General features: G+C 43.5%; 1 protein-coding gene across 1 annotated transcript in view; it reads left to right on the top strand.

Annotated features, from left to right (window-relative positions):
* Nucleotides 1-24,196, top strand: part of LOC119952993 (mucin-16-like) — an 83,326-nt gene that overhangs the window by 23,539 nt on the left and 35,591 nt on the right. Inside the window, exons 41-67 of the mRNA XM_038776740.1 lie at nucleotides 133-300; nucleotides 590-751; nucleotides 958-1,101; nucleotides 1,315-1,464; nucleotides 1,772-1,930; nucleotides 3,457-3,606; nucleotides 3,934-4,098; nucleotides 5,054-5,173; nucleotides 5,787-5,942; nucleotides 6,252-6,398; nucleotides 6,747-6,914; nucleotides 8,112-8,273; nucleotides 9,616-9,756; nucleotides 10,399-10,556; nucleotides 10,648-10,715; nucleotides 11,692-11,861; nucleotides 13,850-13,876; nucleotides 16,263-16,420; nucleotides 16,942-17,009; nucleotides 18,153-18,325; nucleotides 18,564-18,590; nucleotides 19,436-19,584; nucleotides 19,679-19,746; nucleotides 21,214-21,383; nucleotides 21,558-21,584; nucleotides 22,555-22,703; nucleotides 22,795-22,862. Coding sequence (XP_038632668.1) covers nucleotides 133-300; nucleotides 590-751; nucleotides 958-1,101; nucleotides 1,315-1,464; nucleotides 1,772-1,930; nucleotides 3,457-3,606; nucleotides 3,934-4,098; nucleotides 5,054-5,173; nucleotides 5,787-5,942; nucleotides 6,252-6,398; nucleotides 6,747-6,914; nucleotides 8,112-8,273; nucleotides 9,616-9,756; nucleotides 10,399-10,556; nucleotides 10,648-10,715; nucleotides 11,692-11,861; nucleotides 13,850-13,876; nucleotides 16,263-16,420; nucleotides 16,942-17,009; nucleotides 18,153-18,325; nucleotides 18,564-18,590; nucleotides 19,436-19,584; nucleotides 19,679-19,746; nucleotides 21,214-21,383; nucleotides 21,558-21,584; nucleotides 22,555-22,703; nucleotides 22,795-22,862 — 3,472 coding nt within the window. The remainder of the gene's footprint in view (nucleotides 1-132; nucleotides 301-589; nucleotides 752-957; nucleotides 1,102-1,314; nucleotides 1,465-1,771; nucleotides 1,931-3,456; nucleotides 3,607-3,933; nucleotides 4,099-5,053; nucleotides 5,174-5,786; nucleotides 5,943-6,251; nucleotides 6,399-6,746; nucleotides 6,915-8,111; nucleotides 8,274-9,615; nucleotides 9,757-10,398; nucleotides 10,557-10,647; nucleotides 10,716-11,691; nucleotides 11,862-13,849; nucleotides 13,877-16,262; nucleotides 16,421-16,941; nucleotides 17,010-18,152; nucleotides 18,326-18,563; nucleotides 18,591-19,435; nucleotides 19,585-19,678; nucleotides 19,747-21,213; nucleotides 21,384-21,557; nucleotides 21,585-22,554; nucleotides 22,704-22,794; nucleotides 22,863-24,196) is intronic.

Raw genomic sequence — 24,196 nt, 5'->3', positions numbered from 1 at the left:
ATATTTAATGAACTGAGAAATTTGTATTCCATCAATGGGTTCACAGAAGATTTTGTGTTTTCATTTGGATTTCTGTGTTTTTCCCTCCAAGTTGCATCTTTTTTTCAGTAATGTCATTCTTTACTTTCACAGCAACATCTAAAACCTCGACTACAGGTCCGCAGAGCACCACTGCAGCAGTGAGCTCAACATCAACCCCCATGTCAACAAGTCCAGTAGCTGAAACAGCAACAAGCAGCTCCACTCCTGCACCGATAACTGAATCGACAACAATCGCAACAACACAAGCCTCAGTAAGTGGTGAGTATTCAGGAACAGATTTAACAGATGCAATTGCTCTCAATTAAATTGTGTTTGATGACATAATGGGTAAACACAAAATATGGCAGTATTATGGTTTAATATCATATTAATACGGGGTGAACCAATCGCAGATTACTCCTTCTGCTTTGAGTCAGCTGCAAAATGCCTGTGCCATACCTTCGGACAAGTTCTGAACAGACCACAGCCATTTCTATGTTAATGCACATTTTTGAGTATGGTTGCTGGTTTGATTCAATTATGTCTTGATTTATATTCACTGTAATAGCAGAATCATCAACTGCATCTGCACAGGCCACGTCTGCAGCATCAAACTCTGCATCAACTCCCACATCAACAAGTGCAACAGAATCAACAGCAAAAGGCATCTCCATTCCAGCACCAACAACTGAAGCAACAACAATTACAACACAAGGCATTGCAACAAGTGGTATGTAAAATTGCACATTTTTCTCATCCGAATATGATTCCTTGATATTTAAAGCGGGCGTATGATTATATTCCATCAAAATATTCCCATTTTGCTGGTTACACTTACAATAGTGTAAGGGAGGCTCAATTGTAAAACTCACCTGCTGCTTTGTGTATGCTAGTTTGCCTCATAATAATCATTAATTATTGTCACTGCAACAACAGAAACATCAACTGCAAGTAGCAGCTCTGCCATATCAGCCTCTTCACCAACTCCTGTATCAACAAGTTCATCAGAAGCAACAACCACAGAAAGCTCCATTCCACCATCAACAAGTATCTCAGCATCAACAGTCACTTCAGCAAGTGGTGAGCATCATCGTGAAATTAATGGTCCAATCAAATTCATCTATAGATGTCACTTGGTACTTGTTCCTATTGCAATATTTGATATATTTAATGAACTGAGAAATTTGTATTCCATCAATGGGTTCACAGAAGATTTTGTGTTTTCATTTGGATTTCTGTGCTTCCCTCCAAGTTGCAGCTTTTTCTCAGTAATGTCATTCTTCACTTTCACAGCAACATCTGAAACCTCGACTGCAGGTTCACAGAGCACCACTGCAGCAGTGATCTCAATATCAACCCCCATGTCAACAAGTCCAGTAGCCGACACAGCAACAAGCAGCTCCCCTCCTGCACCGATCACGACGCAAAGCTCTACGATAAGTGGTGAGTATTCAGGATCACGTTTATCAGATGCTCCAATGTAATTGCTCTCAATTTAAATCATATGTTGACATGATGTAATGAACACAAAATATGGCAGTTTTATGTTTTAACATCATATTAATGCAGGGAAAAAACAATTAGTAATTTCACCTTCTGCTTTATGCCAGCTGCAAAATGCCGGTGCTGTTTTTTGGGACAGTTTGTGAACAGACTAGAGCCGTTTGTATGTTAATGCACATTTTTGAGTATGGTATTGCAAGTTGCAGTTTTGACTCAATTATGTCTTGATTGATTTGCACCGTTATAGCAGAATCATCAACTGCGTCTGCACAGACCACCAGTGCAGCATCGAACTCAGCCTCAACTCCCACATCAAGTGCAACAGAATCAACAACTCCAGGCATCACCACTCCAGCACCAACAACCGAATCAACAACAATTCCAACACAGGGCACTATAACAAATGGTAAATATAATTGTACATTTTTCTGATCCCAATATGATTCTTTGAAATTTAAAGTAAGAAGTCTTACAACACCAGGGTTCGGAGCACTGCTCCTTCCTCAGGTGAATGAAATTTAAAGCAGACATATGACTATATACTGTCATTCAAACATATTCCCATTTTGCTGGTCACACTTACAAAAGTGCAAGGGAGAATCATTTGTAAAATTCATGTGCGGCTTAGTGTCTATTTCAAATATTTGTGGATAATTTGGATGATGTTGCATTTTTAACAAATCATATAAGTTTACGTTTTAATTCACATTTTGATTTACGGAATTTAAAGTTGCTAGTTTACCTCGGATATATCATTAATTATTTTCACTTCAACAACAGAAACCTCGGGCGGGATTCTCCCATCGGACGGCTAAGTGCCAACAACGGCAGAAAAACGAGAGTGTTTTACTCCGCGTCATCGGTGGCTCCGAGACTCAATTCTCTGGGCCACAGTGGGGTAGCACAGCGCTGGAGTGGCCCACGCCGCTCAAGCTGCCGATCCCTGTGTGAACCCGGCGCCGCCGGGTCCGCGCATGTGCAGTTGGCCCAGCTCCAACTAGCGCATGTGCAGTGGCCTTCTTCCCTGCGCCAGCCCTGACACCAAATGGCGCAGGCCTACAGGGGCCGGCGTGGAGGAAAGGAGGATCCCGACAGAGAGGCTGGCCCGCTGATCAGTGGGCCCCAATTTCGGACCAGGCGACTACAGCGGCCTCCCCGGGGTCGGACCCCCCTCCTACCCCCCCACAGGCCACCCCCAGACTCTTCAACGCCGAGGTCCCGCCGACTCAGAGGATGTCAGAGTGTGCCGGTGGCACTCGGCTTTTTATTGATGGCCAGAGAATCAGCACGCCAACCCCACCGGCCTGGGCCGGAGAGTCGGCGCATACCCCGACCGGCGCCGCGCCGTCCCCAGTGGCGCCGATTCTCCGGTCTGCGGAGAATCACGTCCCGGCATCGGGGCGGCGTGGCGCGATTCGCGAGGCCCGCCGCCAATTCTCCTACACGGCGGGGGGGGTCAGAGAATTTAGCCCCTCATCTGCAAGTAGACAAATCACCACTACCGCAGTGAGCTTGCCATCAATGCTCATGCCAACCAGCAGCTTCACTCCTGCACTGATAGCTGAATCTAGCACAATTACAACAGTACTAATCACTGCAACATGAGGTGAGCTCACCAACGCGGAGTCAAGGAGCTCATGGGAAACCTCGCTCGCTACCGCACTCAGAACTTGCCCCGTTAAATCTCACCTCATGAGTTTGACCGCATACTAAAACCAAGATTGCCGTTTTATGGTTTAAATTCATAGAAACGCAGGGGAGAATCATTTGCTAATTTCACCTTCTGCTTTGCTTCAACGACCACATGCCTATGTCGTATTCTTTGTGAACTTGATAACAAACCAAAGCCATTTGTATGTTCATACATGTTGTTGCGTATGGTGAGTTGCTGGTTTGACTCGACTGTGTCATTATTTATTTTCACTGACACAGCGGAATCATCAACAGCATCTGCGCAGATCACCACTGCAGCACTGAACTCTGCCTCAACTCTCACATCAACAAGTGCAATAGAATTAACAACTATAGGCATCTCCCCACCAGCATCAACAACAATCACAACACAAGGCATTACAATAAATGGTGAGTACATTGGTTGATATTTTTCCACTCTGATTCCTTCAAATCTAAAGGGCTGAGGGTCCAAGTACTCTTTTATCTGCTGTTCCAATGTAATCGCTCAGGAGAATGGCCACATACTAAAATAAACTGCAAGTATTACAGTTTTAATGTTTATAATAACGCAGCAGGTAATCTTTCCCTTCTGCTTTTCGTCTGCTGCCATATGCCCGTGATGTATTTTTGGGGAAGTTTGTTAACAAACCAGTATATTAATGCTCGTTTTGGAGCATGTTGTTGCAAGTTGTTGGTTGGGCTTAAATATGCAAATTTTTGTTTTGACTGAAATAGCGGAAACCTCAACTGCTGGTGCACAGACCACCACTGCAGCATCCAGCTTTGCAGCAACTCCCACCTCAACAGGTACACCAGGGTCAACAACCACAAGCAGATCCAGTCCAGCATCAACAGCTGAATTCATGACAATTGCAACTACACAAGGCATTACAACAGGTGGTGAGTAACGTAGTTCCTTTTATGTTCCAACCTTATTCTTTCGAATTTAAAACAGAATTGTGACTCACGACTGAAGAAAATGGAAAATGTTGCAGTTGTTCTGGTCATAGTTAGAATAATGCATGGGGGAAACATTTGCAAAATTAATCTGCTGTTTTGTGTCTTTTGCAAATATTTGTGGGTGATTTGTAATATGTTCAATTGTTAACAAATTCATTATACCGGGGGGCAATTCAGCCCATGGAATCTGCTCTGCTATTCAATGAGATCATGACTGATTCAATATGACAATCCTCAATTTCACTTTCCCACCTTTATCCCATAACATTTGTATTCCCTTGCTGATTAAAAATCTGTCTATCACAGCCTTGCACATAATTAACGACCCAGCCTTTACAGCCCTAGAATCATAGAATTCCTCCAGTGCAGAATGAGGCTGTTCGGCCCATCAGGTCTGCACTGACCCTCTGAAAGAGCACTTCCCAGTCCCATCCCCGCAACCCCGCAAGTCCACCTAACTTACACATCTTTGTACACTAAGGAGCAATCTAGCACGGCCAACCCACCTAACTTGCACTTCTTTGGACGGTGGGAGGAAATCGGAGCACCCGAAGGAAACCCACGCAGACACAGGGAGAAAGTGCAAACTCCACACTGTCAGTCACCCAAGGCGGGAATTGAACCCGGGTCTCTGGCGCTCTGAGGCAGCAGTGCTAACAACTATGCCACCATGCTGCCCCTCTGTGGTACCACAGACTCACTACCCTCAGAGAGAAGAAATTCCTCCTCAACTTTGTCTTAAATGGGTGATCCCTTACTCTTATATGGCGCCCTGTGGTCATAGAAGTTTGTTTTTTTCATTCAGATTTCTGCGTATGGTATTCACAGTTGCTAGTTTGCATGATATATATCATTAGTTATTATGTAATATTATATAATTGTTTTGCAAAAACAGAAAACTTGAATGGCAACAACAGCATTGTAATATCAGCCCCTGCATCAGAATCAACAACCACAACAAGCTCTGCTCCAGCATCAACAAGAACCTCAACATCACCACTCACTACAACAAGTGGTGAGTACCCTAGTAAACATTGATCATCCGTTTCATTTGTGTTTCTTTTGAAATCCAATGCAATATAGGATCCACATCAGGAAATTTAAGTGACGAGATATCATACTCATACTGCCTTGCCCATCTTGTGTGAATGTTAACTGGTGTTTATTTGTTGTTTCCACATGGAACCATTTAACCAACTGAGTAATTTAGTTCCAACAAAATGTTAACAGAACACCGCAGTTAGTATTTTAATTTAGATTTCTGTGTATCTCATTCCAAGCGGTTAGCACTGCTGCCTCACAGTGCCAGCGATCCGGGTTTGATACCAACCTCGGGCAACTGTCTGTGTGGAGTTTGCGCTTTCTTCCGTGTCTGCGTGGGTTTCCTCCGGGTGCTCCAGTTTCTTCGCACAGTCCAAAGATGTGCAGCTTAGGTTGATTGGCCATGCTAAATTTGCCCTTAGGGTTTGATTGCAGGTATAGGGTGGGGAATTGGACCTATGTAGGGTGTACTTTGGAAGGGTCGGCACAGACTCGATGGGCCGAATGGTCTCCTTCGACATTGTACTGATTCTATTCCATTCTAAGTGGCCTCTTTCTCTCTGTAATGCCATGTTTCGCTTTCACAGCAACATTGTCTGCAAGTGTACAGAGCATCACTGCAGCAGTGAGCTCTATATCAACAACGTTAACAAGTCCAGTCGCAGAAACAACAACAGGTAGCTCCAGGTCTGTGTCGATAACTGAATCAACGACAATCACAACTCAAGGCTTTGCAACAAGTGGTGAGTATCCAAGCACACTTTCATCTGGTCTTTCAATGTAATTGCTCTCAATTTTAATCACGTGTTTGGCAGCGCACTAAAATAAAGTCTAAGTCTTGCAGTTTTACCGATTACGTCTGTAACAATGCAGAGGAGAATTATTTGTGAATTTAACCTCTGCTTCGTTTCAACTGCAACATGCTTGTGCTGAGTTTTAGGAGATTTGGAAACAAACCAGAGACATTTGAGTACTAATATACATTTCTGAGTATGGTGTTGAATGATACCAGTTTGACTCAAATATGCCATTATCTATTTTCACCAAAACAGCAGAAATATTAACTGCAAGTGCACAGACCAACAATGCAGCATCGAGCTCTGCATCTGCAAACATAACAGAATCAACAACTAAAGGCAGCTCTTCAACATCAATAACTGAATCAACAACAATTGTATCACCACAAGGTATTACAAGTGGTGAGAATTAACCAACATTCTTATTTTCCAATCTGATTCCTTGAAATTTCAAGCAGTTTCATTATGATTCTTTTCAATCAAGCGCAGTATTCTAACCAAATCAGGAAATAGCCGCAAGATATCATAATCCTACCTCCCCACTCATTATAATGCAGCAGAGAATCATGTGCAAATGTCTCTGGGCGCTTTCTTGTTGCTTTTTCAAAGATATATTTAGCCGACTGAATAATGTGTATTCTTACAAAATGTTAACATTTAACATGTAAGTTTGCATTTGTATTAAGATCTCTTTGTATTTGATTCGAGCTCGCCTGTTTGTCGTAGTGATGACAATAATTATTTTCTCAGCAACATCTGAAACATCGACTGCAAGTGCACAGACCACCACTGCAGCAGTGAGCTCTCCATCAACTCCCACATCATCAAATCCAACAGCACAAACAATGGCAAGCAACTCCACTCCAACATTGACAGCTGGATCAACAGCAACTACGACTGCGCAAGCTATTACAAATGGTGATTATCCGAGTAAAATTTTACATGTTACCCAAATGTAATTGCTTTCCATTTAAACCAGGACCATAACTACACACTGAAATTAGATTCATTTTTCTTCCCTGTTCCTTTTTAACGTCTATAATATTGTCAGGTTGGAATTTATTATGGTAAGCCGTCCCCAAAAGAGGCAGTACGGTGCTCCTGTTGTCTCTCAAGCTGGCAGGCATACGCGGATCCCACTGCGCACAGTTTGCACCAGGATCGGCTGCCGGAGCTGCGCAAACCGCTCCAGCTCTGTGCTGGCCCTCTGTAGGGGCCAGAATTAGTCCTGGCGAGGGCAGCACGGTGGCACAATGGTTAGCATTGCTGCCTACGGCGCTGAGGACCCGGGTTCGAATCCCGGCCCTGGGTCACTGTCTGTGTGGAATTTGCACATTCTCCCCGTGTCTGCGTGGGTTTCGCCCCCACAACCCAAAGATGTGCAGGTTAGGTGAATTGGCCACGCTAAATTGCCCCTTAATTGGAAAAAATAATTGGGTACTCTAAATTTAAAAAAAAAAAAAAGAATTAGTCCTGGCAGTGGCCCGTTCACGCCGTCGTAAAACGCGACAGCGTTTAGGACGGCGTGGACACTGTGCAGCGGGATTAGAGAATCCCGCTCCCACGTTCTTTCCCTACACTGGGGTGGTCCGGTGAGGAGAGCTCCCCAGTGTACAAAATGGGGCTATTTGTGGCCTCTGCCACAGTTTTCCTGCTGAGATCCCTTATGCAACACATGTCGTATTGTATAGTCATGTGTTCCTCGGTGCTGCAAATGCATGACTGTAATTTTATCAATAAAACTAAAAGATTATTATTTCATTACATATTCCAGGCATGTTCCCCAACATGCCTCCATAACACAAGTGGTGAGGACAATATGAATATTCAATTCCTAATGTTTTCAATCCCAAACAGGATTAGAAACATATCACGAAATAGGATCTCAATACTGTCCTAGTACATCATCAACGACAATAATGCAGGGGCGGGCCATGTGGAAATATCACGTGTAACTTTCTTGCCGTTTCAACATGAACACGTTTATCTTACTGAGGTTTTTGAGTATTACCAAAGTGATGGAAAACCATAGAAAATCACACTTTAATACAGATTTCTCAGCTTGATGTTCAAAATTTTTGGTTTGCCTCAGTATGCCTTTAACTACCTTCACAGCAGCAAATGGATCCCTGACAGCAAGCACACATACCAGGACTGCAGAACCGACTTCCACATCAACTTTCGCATCAACAACAGGAGCAATAATTACAAGCAACTTTACTCTAATGTCTACAGCTGAATCAGTGACAATCACAACTGCACAATTCATTACAAGCGGTGAGTCTTCGACTACATTTGTTATCTGCAATTCAACTCTGATTCCTTTCCATTTAATGCAGGATTATGAATATGTAATGAAATAATAATCTTTTAGTTTTATTGATACAATTACAGTCATGCATTTGACTCCTCTCGCAAGGTTCAATGGCCTTGTCACGACACCAAGTTGGGCGCGATGAGGGCATTAAATCACACCCTTTTTTAAAAAAAATTTTAGATTACCCAATTATTTTTTCCAATTAAGGGGCAATTTAGCGTGGCCAATCCACCTACCCTGCACATTTTTGGGCTGTGGGGGCGAAACCCACGCAGACACGGGGAGAATGTGCAAACTCCACACGGACAGTGACCCAGAGCCGGGATCGAACCTGGGACCTCAGCGCCATGAGGCGGTTGTGCTAACCACTAGGCCACCGTGCTGCCCTTTTAAATCACACCCATGATAATTGAAATTGTTCTTTCTTTGTGTCAGCTACAATTCTGCAGGAGAGAAACATGCGGCATAACATTTGCTGTTGTTGCAACATTATCTTATTAAGATAAGCATTATGGCTAAACATTAACATCACAGATTACCTTGAATGCACAAATCATACAATCTGTTAGAAATGTGCTGTTTGGATTGCTAACATCAACTACTTTAATAGTTAGTTGATGGGGCAATTATTGGGCAGTGGTTCTGTCGAGGCACCCACCCAGCATATCTGGTATGGTTTTAGTAGCTGTTGGTCTGTGACGGAGAACCCGAAGTCTGGAGAAAAGTGCCAAACTCTGTCAGCATTCTCCCAAGCCAAATACCATCCAATCAGTTCTTTGCGGTGCTCGCTTGTAGCTCAGATTAGCCCCCTTGCATGTTTTTTTATGCTGCTGGGTCTTACGTCAGCATATCTAGCAGGATTTCAGTGCAGCCTAGGCTGAAATCAGGACATGCAGGACTGAAATCAGGATAAACAGTATCAGAAACACACCCTCCATCCCCCTGACATCCCCCATCCCTATTCCCCTCCCTGAGTTTACTGTGTCTGAATTTTGCTGAACTGGAGTGTGCTTCACTCCAGTGTATTGTGCCAACATCAAAATTATACCACACACTCACCTAATGTTGCTTCAGATAACAAACAGCAACAAATCCAAAGTGAAAATGATTGTTAACCTCATGGGGGTGGCTGAGGTTGTGCTGAGCAACACAACAATAATGCAAATGGAGTGATGTACAGGACTCATCTTGGCAATAAATATAACTAAATCCTGGATAACATCATATGAAATCTATCAACAAAATAAAGATTAATCCAGGAACACTGGTGTAATAGTCTGAATGTTCTATTTTGTGCAACAGAATCATCATCAAGTCCCACACCATCAGCAACAGAAACTCCGACATCGACTCAAACCTCCATAAATACCCCTGCTACAGGCACAGTCACATTCATTACCTCTAGTGAAGCATCCACCACAAGAACAACCAGACTTCTGACAGGTACAAACAAAAATATTTGAGGGATAATTAATAAAAACATTGATTACCATTTATGTGTGTGCAAAGATTCTGTCAAATCTCTTGATCTTTAGGCTGTTAAGGTATATTTATCTACTATCATTTTAAATGCATACTGAAATATCCCTGATGTTTGCTCATATTGAGAGATGAGGATTGATGTGTTCCCTGGGAAGACCAAGTGCATCCAGTTGATGGAATGCACTGGGTGCCGAATGGACCTGGAGCATTTGGGGGTTGGTCCTCATTTGCACTTGGTCAGTTAGCTGGGGAAGCAGTCGGCCAACCTATCTACTCTAGGCAATCTCAATATCATATGATCCAGTCATCCTCTGAGCTGGGTGTGCATAAGGGTCTTTACCTCAGCAGAGGTAGCCAATGTGACAGAGGCACTTGCTGGCTTTGTAGAGCTTGAAGGGGATTGAAATGTATCTCTAATCATGTCATTTCCAGGGCATTTAGAAGGCAGGATCTCTAGGGCATATGCTCCAAGTTGTCCAGTTTCTGATATTCAGTGGACCTAAGAGGACGTTCAGAAAGATCTCTCTTAATATGTTGTCATCCTTATTTGGATAGATCTAAGCGCTTTAATCCCATTTTGCTTTGCACCTCTTTATATTACAGTTGAACCTCCCATTGTGCCTGTAACTAACAATCCAGTTCAAGAAACTCAAACAGAAAAAGTCAACGTAACCTTCACTGTGTTCATTCCATTCAATTCAAATCTACAAAATCTTACTTCCCCATCGTACTTGAACAACTCGAACAGTATTCTTGACGAGGTAATCATGATATATCTAAGTGAATAGGATCAAAAATGTTACATTTCATTGCACTTCTTGTAATAAAACGTTGCATTTTAATCTTTTGCAGCTCAATAAACTCTATACCAACAGCAAAGTAAATTCAACATTCTTAAAATGCCGATCTGTCTCTTTCAGGTAAGAAATTAGATCTTAGGGCAGTACGGTGGCGCAGTGGGTTAGCCCTGTTGCCTCACGGCGCCGAGGTCCCGGTTCGATCCCGGCTCTGGGTCACTGTCCGTGTGGAGTTTGCACATTCTCCCCGTGTCTGCGTGGGTTTCGCCCCCACAACCCAAAGATGTGCAGGGTAGGTGGATTGGCCACGCTAAATTGCCCCTTAATTGAAAAAAAAATTAATTGGATACACTAAATTAAAAAAAAAGAAATTAGATCTTACAATGTATATCAACTTCAATTGACGTGTACTTTGTTCCATTACATAAATAAAGCCCTGTTGATGGATGCTGTTGAGATGATTCCTTAATCGCATTGTTGTAACACCCAAATATTCTCGCCATGTCTGCGTGGGTTTCTTTCGGGTGCTCCGGTTTCCTCCCACAAGTCCCAAAAGATGTGCTTGTTAGATAGATTGGACACTATGAATTCTCCCTCTGTGTACCCGAACAGGCACTGGAGTGTGGTGACTAGGGGATTTTCACAGTAACTTCATTGCAGTGTTAGCGTAAGCCTACTTGTGACACTAATAAAGATTATAATTATCCAAACTTCTCACCTTTCCTTTCACTCATTCATTGAATGTGGGAATCATTGGCATTGAGTTCTAGAGTACACTTCCTGCCATCGAACAACCTTAACTTGAAATGTACAGAATTGTGCGTAATCCTGGCTGAATGGCATGCAGTCTAATCCAATAAAGAAAAAGCGGTATCCACACAGTTGATTTGCGAAATCAATTCTTCAATCAGATTAAATTAATGTTACCTGATGTTCAGTGTTATGTTAATGGTGTGGGAACAGGTTACTAAATTGGATGTTCAACCATGATCATAATGAATGGCAGAGCAAACTCAGAGGGCCAAAAGGCTACACCTGCTCCTACTTTCTATGTTTCTATTTTACAACAAATTAACCACCTGCTATTTGTACATGACAGACCTGCAAGTGATGGTAACAGTACAGTTGAAGCATTCTGTGATTTCACAAAGAGTGCTAATGGCCAGCAAGTTGATAGAGCTCTACTTTACCGTGAATTTCAAAACAACACAAATGGCATCACAACCTTGGGATCATATTTACTGGACAGCAGCAGCCTCTTTGTGAATGGTATTTATTCACTCCCATTAAAAAAATTATTTTTCCGTGCACTGTAACCTTTATTTTACAGGCATTTTCCAGTTTCACTGTGATCCGGCCACTATCTTTCTAACAAGTCTTTCTCTGTCATGCTGATCTCCTGGCTCACCCTTACCCTCCGACTGCTAGTTGCCAGCCATTTGTGGACTTCTCCCTTTCACACTCCGGAGGCGGGATTCTCCCGAATCGGTGCGATGGCCCAACGGTGTAAAAAACGGCGCGAATAATTCCGGCGTCAGGTCGACCAGAAGTCGCGTAATTCCCCGCACTTCCGGGGGCCCGGCCGAGGGCGGAGGGATTGGCGCCGCACCAGCCGGCGCGAGTTAGCGCATATTCAGTGTATGCGCAGACCGGCCAGCGTATTCCGGCACATGCGCAGGAGGGTGTCTTTTCTCCGCGTCAGCCATGACGGAGCCCTACAGGGGCCGGAGCGGAAGGACGAAGTGCCCCCACGGCACAGGCTCACCTGCAGATATTGGGCCCCAATTGCGGGGCAGGTCACCGTGGGGGCTTCGCGCCCCCCCCCCCCCCCCCCCCCCTCCTCCGAGGACCGCACCAGCCAACTTGCCTGGCCAGAAACCGACGGCTGCTCGGCCCATCGGGGCCCGGAGAATTGCTGGGCGGGCCGCTGCCAACCGACCGGCGTGGCGTAAACCCCGCCCGAAAACCGGCGCCGGAGAATATGGCAGCCGGCATTAGAGCGGCGGGGCGGGATTCACGCCACCGCCCCCCCCCCCCCCGGGGGATTCTCCAACCCGGCGGGAGGGTCGGAGAATCCCGCTCCTAATCTTCTGACTTACTCCTGCTTGATCAATTCTCACTCCTGGGGCGGGATTCTCTGACCCTCCGCCAGGTGGGAGAATCGCCGGGGGTCGGCATTAATCCCGTCCCCGCCATCCTCCCAATTCTCCCATCCCGTTAAAGCCGGCTCGGCGTGGGTTGCACCGGCCGGCTCGGAGAATGGCGGGGTCCGGCGTGACTCAATGGACGCCGGGGCCGCCTGAATTCTCCGGCCCGCAATGGGCCGAAGTCCCGCCCGTATGTAGCCGGTCCCGCCGGTGTAAATCAGAGTAGGTCCCTTACCAGCGGAACCTTGCAGCGCAGGCGAGCTCCGGGGTTCCTTGGGGGTCGCGGACGGATCTGGTCCTGGGAGGTGCCCCCACGGTGGTCTGGCCCACGGTTGGTGCCCACTGGTCCGCAGGCAGGCCTGTGCCATGGGGGCACTCTATTGTTCCGCACCTGATTCCCGGTGCGCATGCAATTCCCTCTGCGCATGAGCGGGGATGCCGCCAGCATGCGCTGGCGCTCCCGCGCATGCACCAACTCGCGCTGTCCAGCCGGTTGGCGTGGCGCCAAGCCCCTATCCCGCCAGCCGGCGGGGCGCCAAACGCTCCGGTGCGGGCCTGGCCGCTGAAGGTGCAGAGGATTCCGCACCTTTGGGGCAGCACAACACTGGAGTGGTTCACGCTACTCCGTCCCGCCGGGACCCTCCGCCCCACCGGTTACGGGAGAATCCCGCCCCAGATGTGTTGCCTTTCACTCACTCTTGCTGCGGTGATTTTTCTTGCTTTTATTCCGCTGGCTCTTGTTCATTCATCCCTGGACGGCTACTTCTCTTGAGCCCCTATTCTCCAGCCTCACATCCCTGACCTGCTGACTAATGTTCACTCCTGGTCTGTTGATTTATCTTTCGCAACGGATTCTTCCTCATTTATCCCTCATCTTATGGAGCAACACCATTTTATTGAAACTTTAATTTTTAATAAGAATCCTACTTGTTTGACTCCATTTTAACATTCTGAAATCTTCAATTTCTGATTAAATGTGGAACATCTTATCTGATTACTTAAATGCTACACTGGTAACAGCAATTATTTCAAACTTGTAATTCATTCTCGATAATCATAATGTTTTTGAATAAGCTTAAGTCATCTTTTCCTAATATATTTGTTTTGCAGGTTATCATGAATCAGTTGTTCTAACAAGTAAGTATAATAGTTGATCCCTCAAATTAGTTAATATTGTCCTTTAATATTTAATTGTTGGGGCAGAGTTGCAACTGACTCTCCGGCTGTGCGTCATGCCAAAACCCCAACAATTAAATTTAGCCCACAGAGTCATTATGGCACACATTCTGCCGTCAATCCACGCCAGCTCCCTGTAGAAAAATCCAATGTGTCGCATTCATCGTGCAACTTTATTTCCTGCAAGTGGATACCTGAGGCAAGATTCTGTCTTTGGGAGACTGTGACCTCCCACCGGAGCTGAATCGCACCTAATTTGCGCTCATGTTGGGAGTGCAAATCAGGAAGCAAGTCCCAATCATTTGCCATGCAAATTTATGCATGGCGAAGATTGTGAGGGATTCCCACTATCGGGCCACTATTTTGAGCGGGCAGTCCGATATCGAGGTCCAGCTATCGCCACAGTTACCCCCCTCGTAACCAACCCACCCTCCCCCACCACCACCAGAGACCCCCTAATTACAGATGCCCCACCAGGGATCCACTAATTACAGAGGTCCCACCAGAGACGATCTAATTATATAAAATGCCAACAGAGAGACCCTCCACATACAGTGACCCCCATAATTAGAGACCCCAATTAGAGATCCCAAAATTAGACAGACCCCAGTCGAGACTCCACAATTAGAGAGACCCCCACCAGAGAGCCCCTAATTAAAGATACCTCACAATTAGGGAGACTCCACCAGAGACCCCCTAATTAGAGATTCCCATCAGAGACCCCCTAATTTAAGAGACTTTACCAAAGACCCCCCCATAAGAGGGTCCTCTTTCTGGAAGCCCGCCATAAAAGAGACCCCTGTAAGGAAGGTTCCATAAGAGAGACCACTGCCTGGAAGCCCCCCATAAGAGAGGCTCCTGTATGGAATCCCCCAATAAGAGAGATCACTGCCTGGAAGCCACCCATAAAAGAAGCTAGACAACAGAGGTAAGGAAAAAAGATCACTGCTTTAAAACTGACATGTGCAATACACCTGCTGGCTCAGGTAAAGAATGTAGCACCTGTCAACTCCTGGAAAGAGAAAACCAGTCAGTTGGGTTTAAATCCCCTCAGATCTTTGATCTGCAAGCCTTTCATTGATTTCCCTGTGAAATTGCTTTCACTAAGCTGCAGTTTAAAACTTCCACACACACCAGCTATCTGCATGGTTCCATTCATCTCCCTTCATGCTTCAGTGGCTTTGAAGAACCCATGTTTTAAACTAACAATGATGTTTGTAAACATCGAGCTATGATTGGCAGCTCCTGAACCACACTGAACACAGTTAAGTGCTTTCCTGTAGTTTAGGGGGCCTCTGGTGGGAGGCAGATGGTGGTGGGGTGTCTCGTGGGGGTGGGGTGGGCAGGTCTTGCATTTTGGGAGGGAGGGTGGTCCTCCAATAGACTTGGGGGGAAAATCCCTTAAAGAGTTACCCTATTGACCCACCACGAGGTCCACCGTGTCAGCGGCACGTTTGTCAAGACCTACATCAATTCTTGCCCACGTGATTCCCGGCCCAGGGGAACGGTGAATCATGAATAGGATGGAAATGAGTCTTAATGATTCATTTGCAGCCTCCCATTGGTATGGGGTGCAAATTTCTATCCCGATGCCTGCGGGGGATTGGAGCATCGGAACAGGCAGCGAGCTTATTTTTCACCCAATCTGGAATCTACGCCCAATCGCAAATTGCCGTGCTGGTGAAGAATCCAGCCCCTAATTTCCTTTTGAAATCATCTTCACTTCTGCCACCTCCTAGGCAGCGATTTCCAGGTCATGACCGTTTGCTGCGTAAAAATGCTCTTCCTCATGTTCCCTGTGCAACTCTTGCCTAAAACATTAAATTGATATTTGTGGGCAGCATGGTAGCATGGTGGTTAGCATAAATGCTTCACAGCTCCAGGGTCCCAGGTTCGATTCCCGGCTGGGTCACTGTCTGTGCGGAGTCTGCACGTCCTCCCCGTGTGTGCGTGGGTTTCCTCCGGGTGCTCCGGTTTCCTCCCACAGTCCAAAGATGTGCGGGTTAGGTGGATTGGCCATGCTAAATTGCCCGTAGTGTCCTAAAAAGTAAGGTTAAGGGGGCGGTTGTTGGGTTATGGGTATAGGGTGGATACGTGGGTTTGAGTAGGGTGATCATTGCTTGGCACAACATCGAGGGCCGAAGGGCCTGTTCTGTGCTGTACTGTTCTATGTTCTATATCCCCTATTCTTTGCGCCATAAGATAATGGAACCTCTTTTCTTTGTCATAATCTCTATCAAATCATCCAGAAATCTCCTTCGCTCCAAGGAGAATAATTCAGGCTCAGAAATTATGTTTATACAAAAATATTAATGTTTATTGTATCTCTTCTTCTATCTCATGATAGCTGTAACACCAACAATGACAACACAAGCACCAACTCGGGAAGAGAAGCCCATTGAATTCAATGTGACCTTTGTTATAACAAACCTGGAGTTCACACAGCCTCTACAAGATTCCAATTCCCCACTGTACAAATCTGCATCATTTGTTATTTCTCACCAGGTAAGCACGGTAGTATTGTAGGGCAGCACGGTAGCATTGTGGATAGCACAATCGCTTCACAGCTCCAGGGTCCCAGGTTCGATTCCGGCTTGGGTCACTGTCTGTGCGGAGTCTGCACATCCTCCCCATGTGTGCGTGGGTTTCCTCCGGGTGCTCCGGTTTCCTCCCACAGTCCAAAGATGTGCAGGTTAGGTGGATTGGCCATGATAAATTGCCCTTAGTGTCCAAAATTGCCCTTAGTGTTGGGTGGGGTTACTGGGTTATGGGGATAGGGTGAAGGTGTTGACCTTGGGTAGGATGCTCTTTCCAAGAGCCAGTGCAGACTCGATGGGCCGAATGGCCTCCTTCTGCCCTGTAAATTCTATGTAAATCTATGTAACAAATAGATTACAGTAATATACCAATAATAGTTACTTTTCAGAAATGTTTTGATATTGACTGAAGTATCTGATTAACGGAAACATATTTCCTATCACTGAGAACTTTTTCCGTTAACAGCGCAATTGTGAATTTATTTGCAGCTCACAGATCTGTACAACAAGAGCAAAATCAATGCATCATTTTCAGCTTGCAAAACTGTTTCCTTCAGGTCAGTGATGTTTTTACTGTATATATAGTGAAAAGTATGAAAGTTAATTGAAGATAAAACACTGCATTGTTAAAGGTTAGAAGGTAATAATGATTGAAATGATGGAAGATGTACATAATCCAGGAGGATAGCTGTGACATATTGGACAGGCTAATCATAAAGATAGAGAAAGTACTCAAAGGGATGGAATCCTTCGAAGATGGTAAGTTGCCAGGGCCAGATGGAAAGTTTCCTAGACTGCTGAAGGAGGTCAGGGAGGAGATGCCAAACAATTATAGGCCGGTTAGTCTTATGTTGGCGGTGGGCACGTTAGCAGAATCAATCCTGAGAGATCGAATTAACTGTCACATAGAAAGGCATGAACTTGTCAGGAATGGTCAGTATGGTGTTGTTAAAGAAAGGTTTTGCCTCATAAATTTGATTGAATTATTTGTGGAAGTGGCAAGAAGGTTGATGAAGGTAATGCAGTGGATGTTGTGTACATGGATTTTAGCAAGGCATTTGACAGGGTCCCACAGAATGGTCATTAAAGTGAAAGGATTCAGGGTAATGTAACAAATTGGATAAACAGTCGGCTGGGTAACAGGGGACATGTGGAAGAAATGTTTTTCCAGAGGGTAGTGGGTGTCTGGAATTTGCTGCCCGAGTTGGTAGTGGAGATAGAGATCCTAAACTCTTTTAAAAAGTACATGGATCTACACCTTAAGTGTTGTACGCCACAGGGCTATGGGCCGGGCGCAGGAAGGTGGGATTCAAAAGGCACCTGAGTGTCCTCGGGTGGGAATGGACAAGATGGACCAAATGGCCTCCTCCTGTGCTGTAACTTTTCAATGGTTCTATGTTTTTAATAGCAACTGGTCATACAACAAATAACTATTGAATGGTTAAATCTTGTGTGTGCTGATGACTATTTCCTGATTGTATTGTTCAATACCTGTTTTTTTACACTGATGCATTTCAATCAACTTATCAACTTTAATTTAATTGGACTGTATTTGAATTACCAGGGCACAGGCTGATTGCAACTTTGGTTAATTATGTACAGAATTAATGAAAATCGCAATGATAAATACAATGACCAGTAATCTTGATAGGTCAACATTTGTCATTTAGTTAATCCTCTTGTCACTTTGTTTTCAACAGTCCAGCAAATACTGGTAGGACCAGTGTGTATGCAATCTGCACTTTCCAAAATGATTCCACTGCGCCTCAGGAGGTTGATAGAGTTATTGCGTATGGCGAGTTCAGAGACAACACAAGGAGCACCTCCACCTTAGGAATATATTCACTGGACAATAACAGCCTCTATGTAAACGGTATTTATTATTTAAAGGAAATAATCCGTCCCATTGAATTTCATTCTTGATGGCATTTGTCATTTATGGAGATGTGCTGTTCTATTACTTTTCATTTAATCAACTTGATTGTGTCACTTGATCTGTGTGATCAAATTGAGGAAAATTAAGCCAAAACTATCAATGTGTCTCAGTACGCAATTTAATGATGCATTTCCACCTGACTCATTTGATTTAAAACACATCTTTCATTTTTCAGGATACCACGAACCAGCTCCTTCATCCCGTGAGTATTGTTTCTGTTTCTATGAGTGAGATTTACCGAGCAGCCCAATGTGTTTTCTAGGGGAGGCATCTTTCGCGCGTGGCGGGATCTTCTGGTCCCACCATTGCCATTGGGGTTTCCCGTTGAATGCATGTCTCGTGGCAGGGCTGCACCATCAATGGGGCCAGAAGATCCAACCACTGGATAATTTCAACCTATGTTTTCTTAAGATTTCCTTTATTGCAATGGGAAACAACAAAATAAGTCTTTATTAAGCACTATTCATATGTTGCAAAATGCAGTCTGGTGTCTTAGGGATGCAATTTGTCCCCTTCAGAAATGATACACAGTTATTTTCATTGTTTGAACATTCAGGTAAATTCTCAATTTGGAATGTCCATGAATTAATGGGGAATTCTTAACCGGGATTTTGTATGTGCAGTGTTATCTCCTCTACTTCGTGTGAGGCATGCATTAAGAGGTTGATCGTGTGAGTAACCTTTAAGAAACAGCATCTGAATTTAGATGTGCTGCCTGCGTTTAGACATAAGCACAAGGCTGCAAGTCAGTAACTGTCTCAACAAAATTGGGACAACCTTCGAAACAGAGATGCAGTCAGTGACAGGATCACTGGTGAGGGTAGTTTGTGTCTCAGTTGCATATAGGATAGTAATAATTATTCCTTGGGAAAAGAAGGCATTCTTTTCATCACACATTACCATTTCATCACACATCAAAAAGCAATATGAAATGTTCTGCTGTGGTTTCAATTTTCATGGTTTATTTTGCTGTCACTCTGGAATACAAATGATGGCTTTAGAGATCATTTATTATCTGTTCAATGTTTATCTAATTTGTCAAAACAGCACCATTTGTGGCTACAAGCCCAAACCTCCAAACAAAGCCCTTTGACTTTAATGTGACCTTCATTATCACTGACCTGGTCCCGACAGCAAACCTACTATCTTCCAGTTCTGCACTGTTCAAATCTGCATCAATTATCATCGCTAACCAGGTCAGTTGACAATTATTTAATTATGAATATAAATATTTTTGTTTGCTAATTCTAGAATATTCTCTCTAATACTGTGGCTCTTCCTTTCCTTCAGCTGAATAACTCGTTAATGAATAGCAATATCAACAGAACATTCACAGGCTGCAAAGTTCTATCTTTCAGGTACGGAATGATAATATTAATTCTAATCAGTATGTACTTCAATATTATTTCAAGTTTAGTGTAAATGCTTAATGTTGAATAAATTTAGCTGCTATAATGGTACCTTACCTTTAATGCGTTGGCCCTTTAAGACCGGGCTTCGAACCCTGGCGGACTCCGCCTCTGGCTCCGCCCCCAGGAAACGGTATATAGGATGGGGCTCACTCGGCAGCATGTGATGAGCACACTTCTCGGCTGCTGTACAGTTCTCAGATGATTAAAGCCTTTGAATCATCTATCTTCTCTCCTGTGTCGTGATTGAGGATATCTCATTGTGATAATTCCCACATGTTCTGTACAATTTTGATCACGAGTTCAAACTCAGATCATTATAATTGAAATTGGAGATTCTTCTCAGATAGTTGTTGATGATTTAGCAAGACAAAGAAGGAGATAGAATATGAGAGAACATTAGCAGCAAATATAAAAACAGTTGGTAAAAACCTCGACAAATGAATAAAAAGGAAAAGAGTGCCAATATATGTGTTGGTCCTTTAGATGATGAGACTGGGAAATTAATAATGAGGAACAAGAAAATGGCAAAGAATTTATACAAGTATTTTGTATCTGTCTTCACAGTAGAAAAGACAAAAAACGTTCCCAGAATAGTATAAAAGCAGGTAGCAATAGGAAGACAGAGGGGAACTTAAGCAATCTTGGTCACTAGAGAAAAAGTACTGTGAAAACAAAAGGGACTAATGGCTGATAAACCCCCACGGATATAATGACCCTGTATTACAATCCCTCAACTTGAGCTATAATGTGTCACAAATAAAGCTATTAATTAATAAACAGTATGACTCTGACGCCAGAAATAGTGTAATGGTACTAAAATTGTACAGTAGTCATTGAACCATAGAACGATTCAGCACAGAGACGATCATTCAGCTCAGCTGACCTGTGGCAGCCCTTTGGAACAGTTATCCCATCAATCCCTTATTTCCTCTTTCCTACAGCCCTGTAAATTTGACCAACTCAATATTTCCTTTTGAGAGTTTCTATGGGATATGATGCCACTGTACTTCGAATGCATTCCAGAATATTTTGAAATATTTTTTATTCTCACATCACCATTGATTATTTAGCCAAATACATTAAATCTGTATTGTGACCCTTCAGCCACAGGAAACAGATTCTCCTTATATACTTTGGCAACATGGGTCGACACATTTCAACATGTGATGACGTTATGGCCAACCCACAGAAACGCAGGCAGCAAGTTAATTTCATGCTACCCCCTGCAGAGCCGAATGCAAACTGTTAGTGATGGGGTGGAAAGAGTTATTAAACCATCATTCTCAACCAGCATTGATTTTAGCTACAACACATTGAATTTTAGCCCCTACACTATAAACTGATGTGCACAACAGCAGTGATCTGCCAGTTTCACCATGAAGTTTCCTAATTAAATAACTCTTTATTTTCCAGTCCAGCAAATGCTAGCAGCACCAACGTGTACTCAGTCTGCACATTTGGAAATGATTCTTCTCCTGAGGATGTTAATAAAGTTACTGTGTACCGTGAGTTCAGGGACAACACAAAGGGCATTTCCACTTTGGGAACATATACACTGGATAACAACAGTCTCTACGTGAATGGTATTTATCATTTAAAGAACATGTTCTCTTCTATTACTTTTTATTTCATCAACTTGATTGTGATTGATCAAATTGCGGAAAATTAAGGCAAACCTATCACGTGTCTTATTCCACTATTTAACGATGAATTTCCACCTGACTCATTTTATTTAAGACACTTCTTTCATTTTTCAGGGTACCATGAACCAGCTCCTTCATCCCGTGAGTATGGTTTCTGTTTCTATGACTGGGATTTAGCGAGCAACCCACTTTATGTTTTGTAGCGGAGGTGTCATCGCGGGATGTGGGATCTTCTGGTCGCGCCATTGTCAACGGGTTTCCTGTTGAATGCACCCCTCGCCACTGGGAATCCTGTGGCAATGCGGCGCCGGCAATGGGGCCGGATAATCCCGCTGGCACGAATAGCCGGATAATTTCAATCTATGTTTTCTTAGGATATCCTTTATTGCAGCGGGAATCAAGAAAACATATCCTTATTAGGCTCTATTTATATATTCCCAAATGCACTGACTGTTTGGAGATGCAATTTTCCCCTTTAAAAATGGCACACAGTTATTTTTATTGATTGACCTTCAGGTACATTCTCAAATTGGGAATGTCTATGAGTTAATGGGTAATTTTTAATGTGGATGTTGCATGTGTTATGTTATCCCCTCTCCATCATGTGAGGCATGAATTGGGAGGTTGACAACATAGTGCGAGTAACCTGTAAGAAGAATCGAACAGCATCTGAATTTAGACCTGCTGCCTGAGTTTAGACATAAGCATAAGACTACAAGTCAGTCACAGACTGAAAAATTGGGACAACCTTCTGACTAGAGAGGCAGTCAGTTACAGGATCACTGGTTAAGGTAGTTTGTGTCTCAATTGAATAAATGATGGTAATAATTATTCCTTGGGAAAAGAAGCCAATTCTTACCATTTCATTGCACATCAAAAACTAATATGAAATATTCTGCTGTGGTTAGAACAGTCAGGGTTTATTTTGCCATCACTGTGGAATACAAATGATTCAATTGGAGATTATTTATTCTTCGGTAAATGTCCACCATAAAATATACTGCTGTGGTTTGAATTTTCATGGTTTATTTTGCGGTCATTCTGGAATACAGAAGGTGCAATTGGAGACTATTTATTCTCCATTTAATGTTCATTTAATTTTTCATAACAGCACCATTTGTGGCTACAACCCCAAACCTGCAAACAAAGCCCTTTGACTTTAATGTGACCTTCATTATCACTAACCTGGTCCCGACAGCAAACCTATTATCTTCCAGTTCTGCACTGTCCAGATCTGCATCAATTATCATCGCTTACCAGGTCAGTTGACAATTTAATTATTAACATAAATATTTCTGTTTGCTAATTCTAGAATATTCTCTCTAATACTGTGGTTGTTCCTTTCCCTCAGCTGAATAAGACGTTTATGAATAGCAATATCAACAGAACATTCTCAGGCTGTAAAGTTCTTTCTTTCAGGTATGGAATGATAACATTAAACATAATCAGTATGTGCTTCAATATTATTTCAAGTTTAGCGTAAATGCTTAATGTTGAATAAATGGTGATAATCCCCACATAGAATCATGGAATCATAAAATTTACAGTGCAGGAACAGTCCATTTGACCCATCGAGTCTGCACCAGCCCTTAGCAAGAGCACCCTACTTAAGCACCATCGCCACCCTATCCCCATAACCCAGTAACCCCACCTAACCTTATTTGGACACTAAGAGCAAATGTAACATGGCCAATCCACCTATGCTGCACATCTTTGGACTGTGGGAGGAAACTGGAGCAGCCGGAGGAAACCCACGCAGATACAGGGAGAATGTGCAGACCCCACACAGACAGTGAACCAAGGCGGGAATCAAACCTGGGACCCTGGAGCTGTGCAGCAACTGTGCTAACCACTGAGCTACCGAGCTGCCAGCGTGTTCGATATAATTTTGATCATTGATTCAAACGCAGATCATTATAATTGCAATTGGAGATTCTTCTAAGTTAGTTGTTAATGATTTAGTCAAAAAAAGGAAACACAATATCAGAGAAAATAAGCAAGAAATATAAAAAAAGTTGTTTAAAAACCTCGACAAATACATAAAAAGGGAAAGATTGCCAGTATGGGTGTTCATTCTTTAGAGGATGAGACTGGGAAATTAATAATGGGAAACAAGAAAATGGCCAAGTATTTGGACAAGTACATTGTACCTGTCTTCACAGTAGAAGACAAAAAACATTCTCCAATCGTAGAAAAGCGGGGGTGGGGGGGTCAAAACGGAGAGAGGGAGGAACGTATAATCGCCCAGTAATAAAAGCCCTCAATTTGAGCTTTAATGTGTCCCAAATAAAGCTATTAATTAATAAACAGTATGACTGAAGCCAGAAATAGTGTACTGGTACTAGAATTTTACAGTAGTCATTGAAATATAGAATGATTCAGCACATAGAAGCTCATTCAGCTCAACTGACCTGTGGCAGCTCTTTAGAACAGTTATCTGATTAATCCCTTACTTTCTCTTTCCTACAGCCCTGTAAATTTGGCCAACTCAATATTTCCTTTTGAAAGTTATTATACGATATCATGCCACTGTTCATTCAGTGCATTCCAGAATATTAAAAAAAAATGCATTCTCATCTCACCATTGATTATTCGGCTAATTACATTAAATTTGTATTCCGACCCTTTTGCCACTGGAAACAGATTCTCCTTATTTACTTTGGCTAGATACTTCATGATTTGGATCACCTCAATCACATTTTATTCAAATGCCTCTGCTCTGAGGAGAACAATGCAGTTTCTCTGGTCCACCG

This window comes from Scyliorhinus canicula, chromosome 18 (assembly GCF_902713615.1).
Source record: "Scyliorhinus canicula chromosome 18, sScyCan1.1, whole genome shotgun sequence".
In the NCBI taxonomy this organism is placed as follows: domain Eukaryota; kingdom Metazoa; phylum Chordata; class Chondrichthyes; order Carcharhiniformes; family Scyliorhinidae; genus Scyliorhinus; species Scyliorhinus canicula.
Note: the sequence above shows the minus strand (reverse complement) of the source record. Positions and strands in the feature narration are given on the sequence as shown.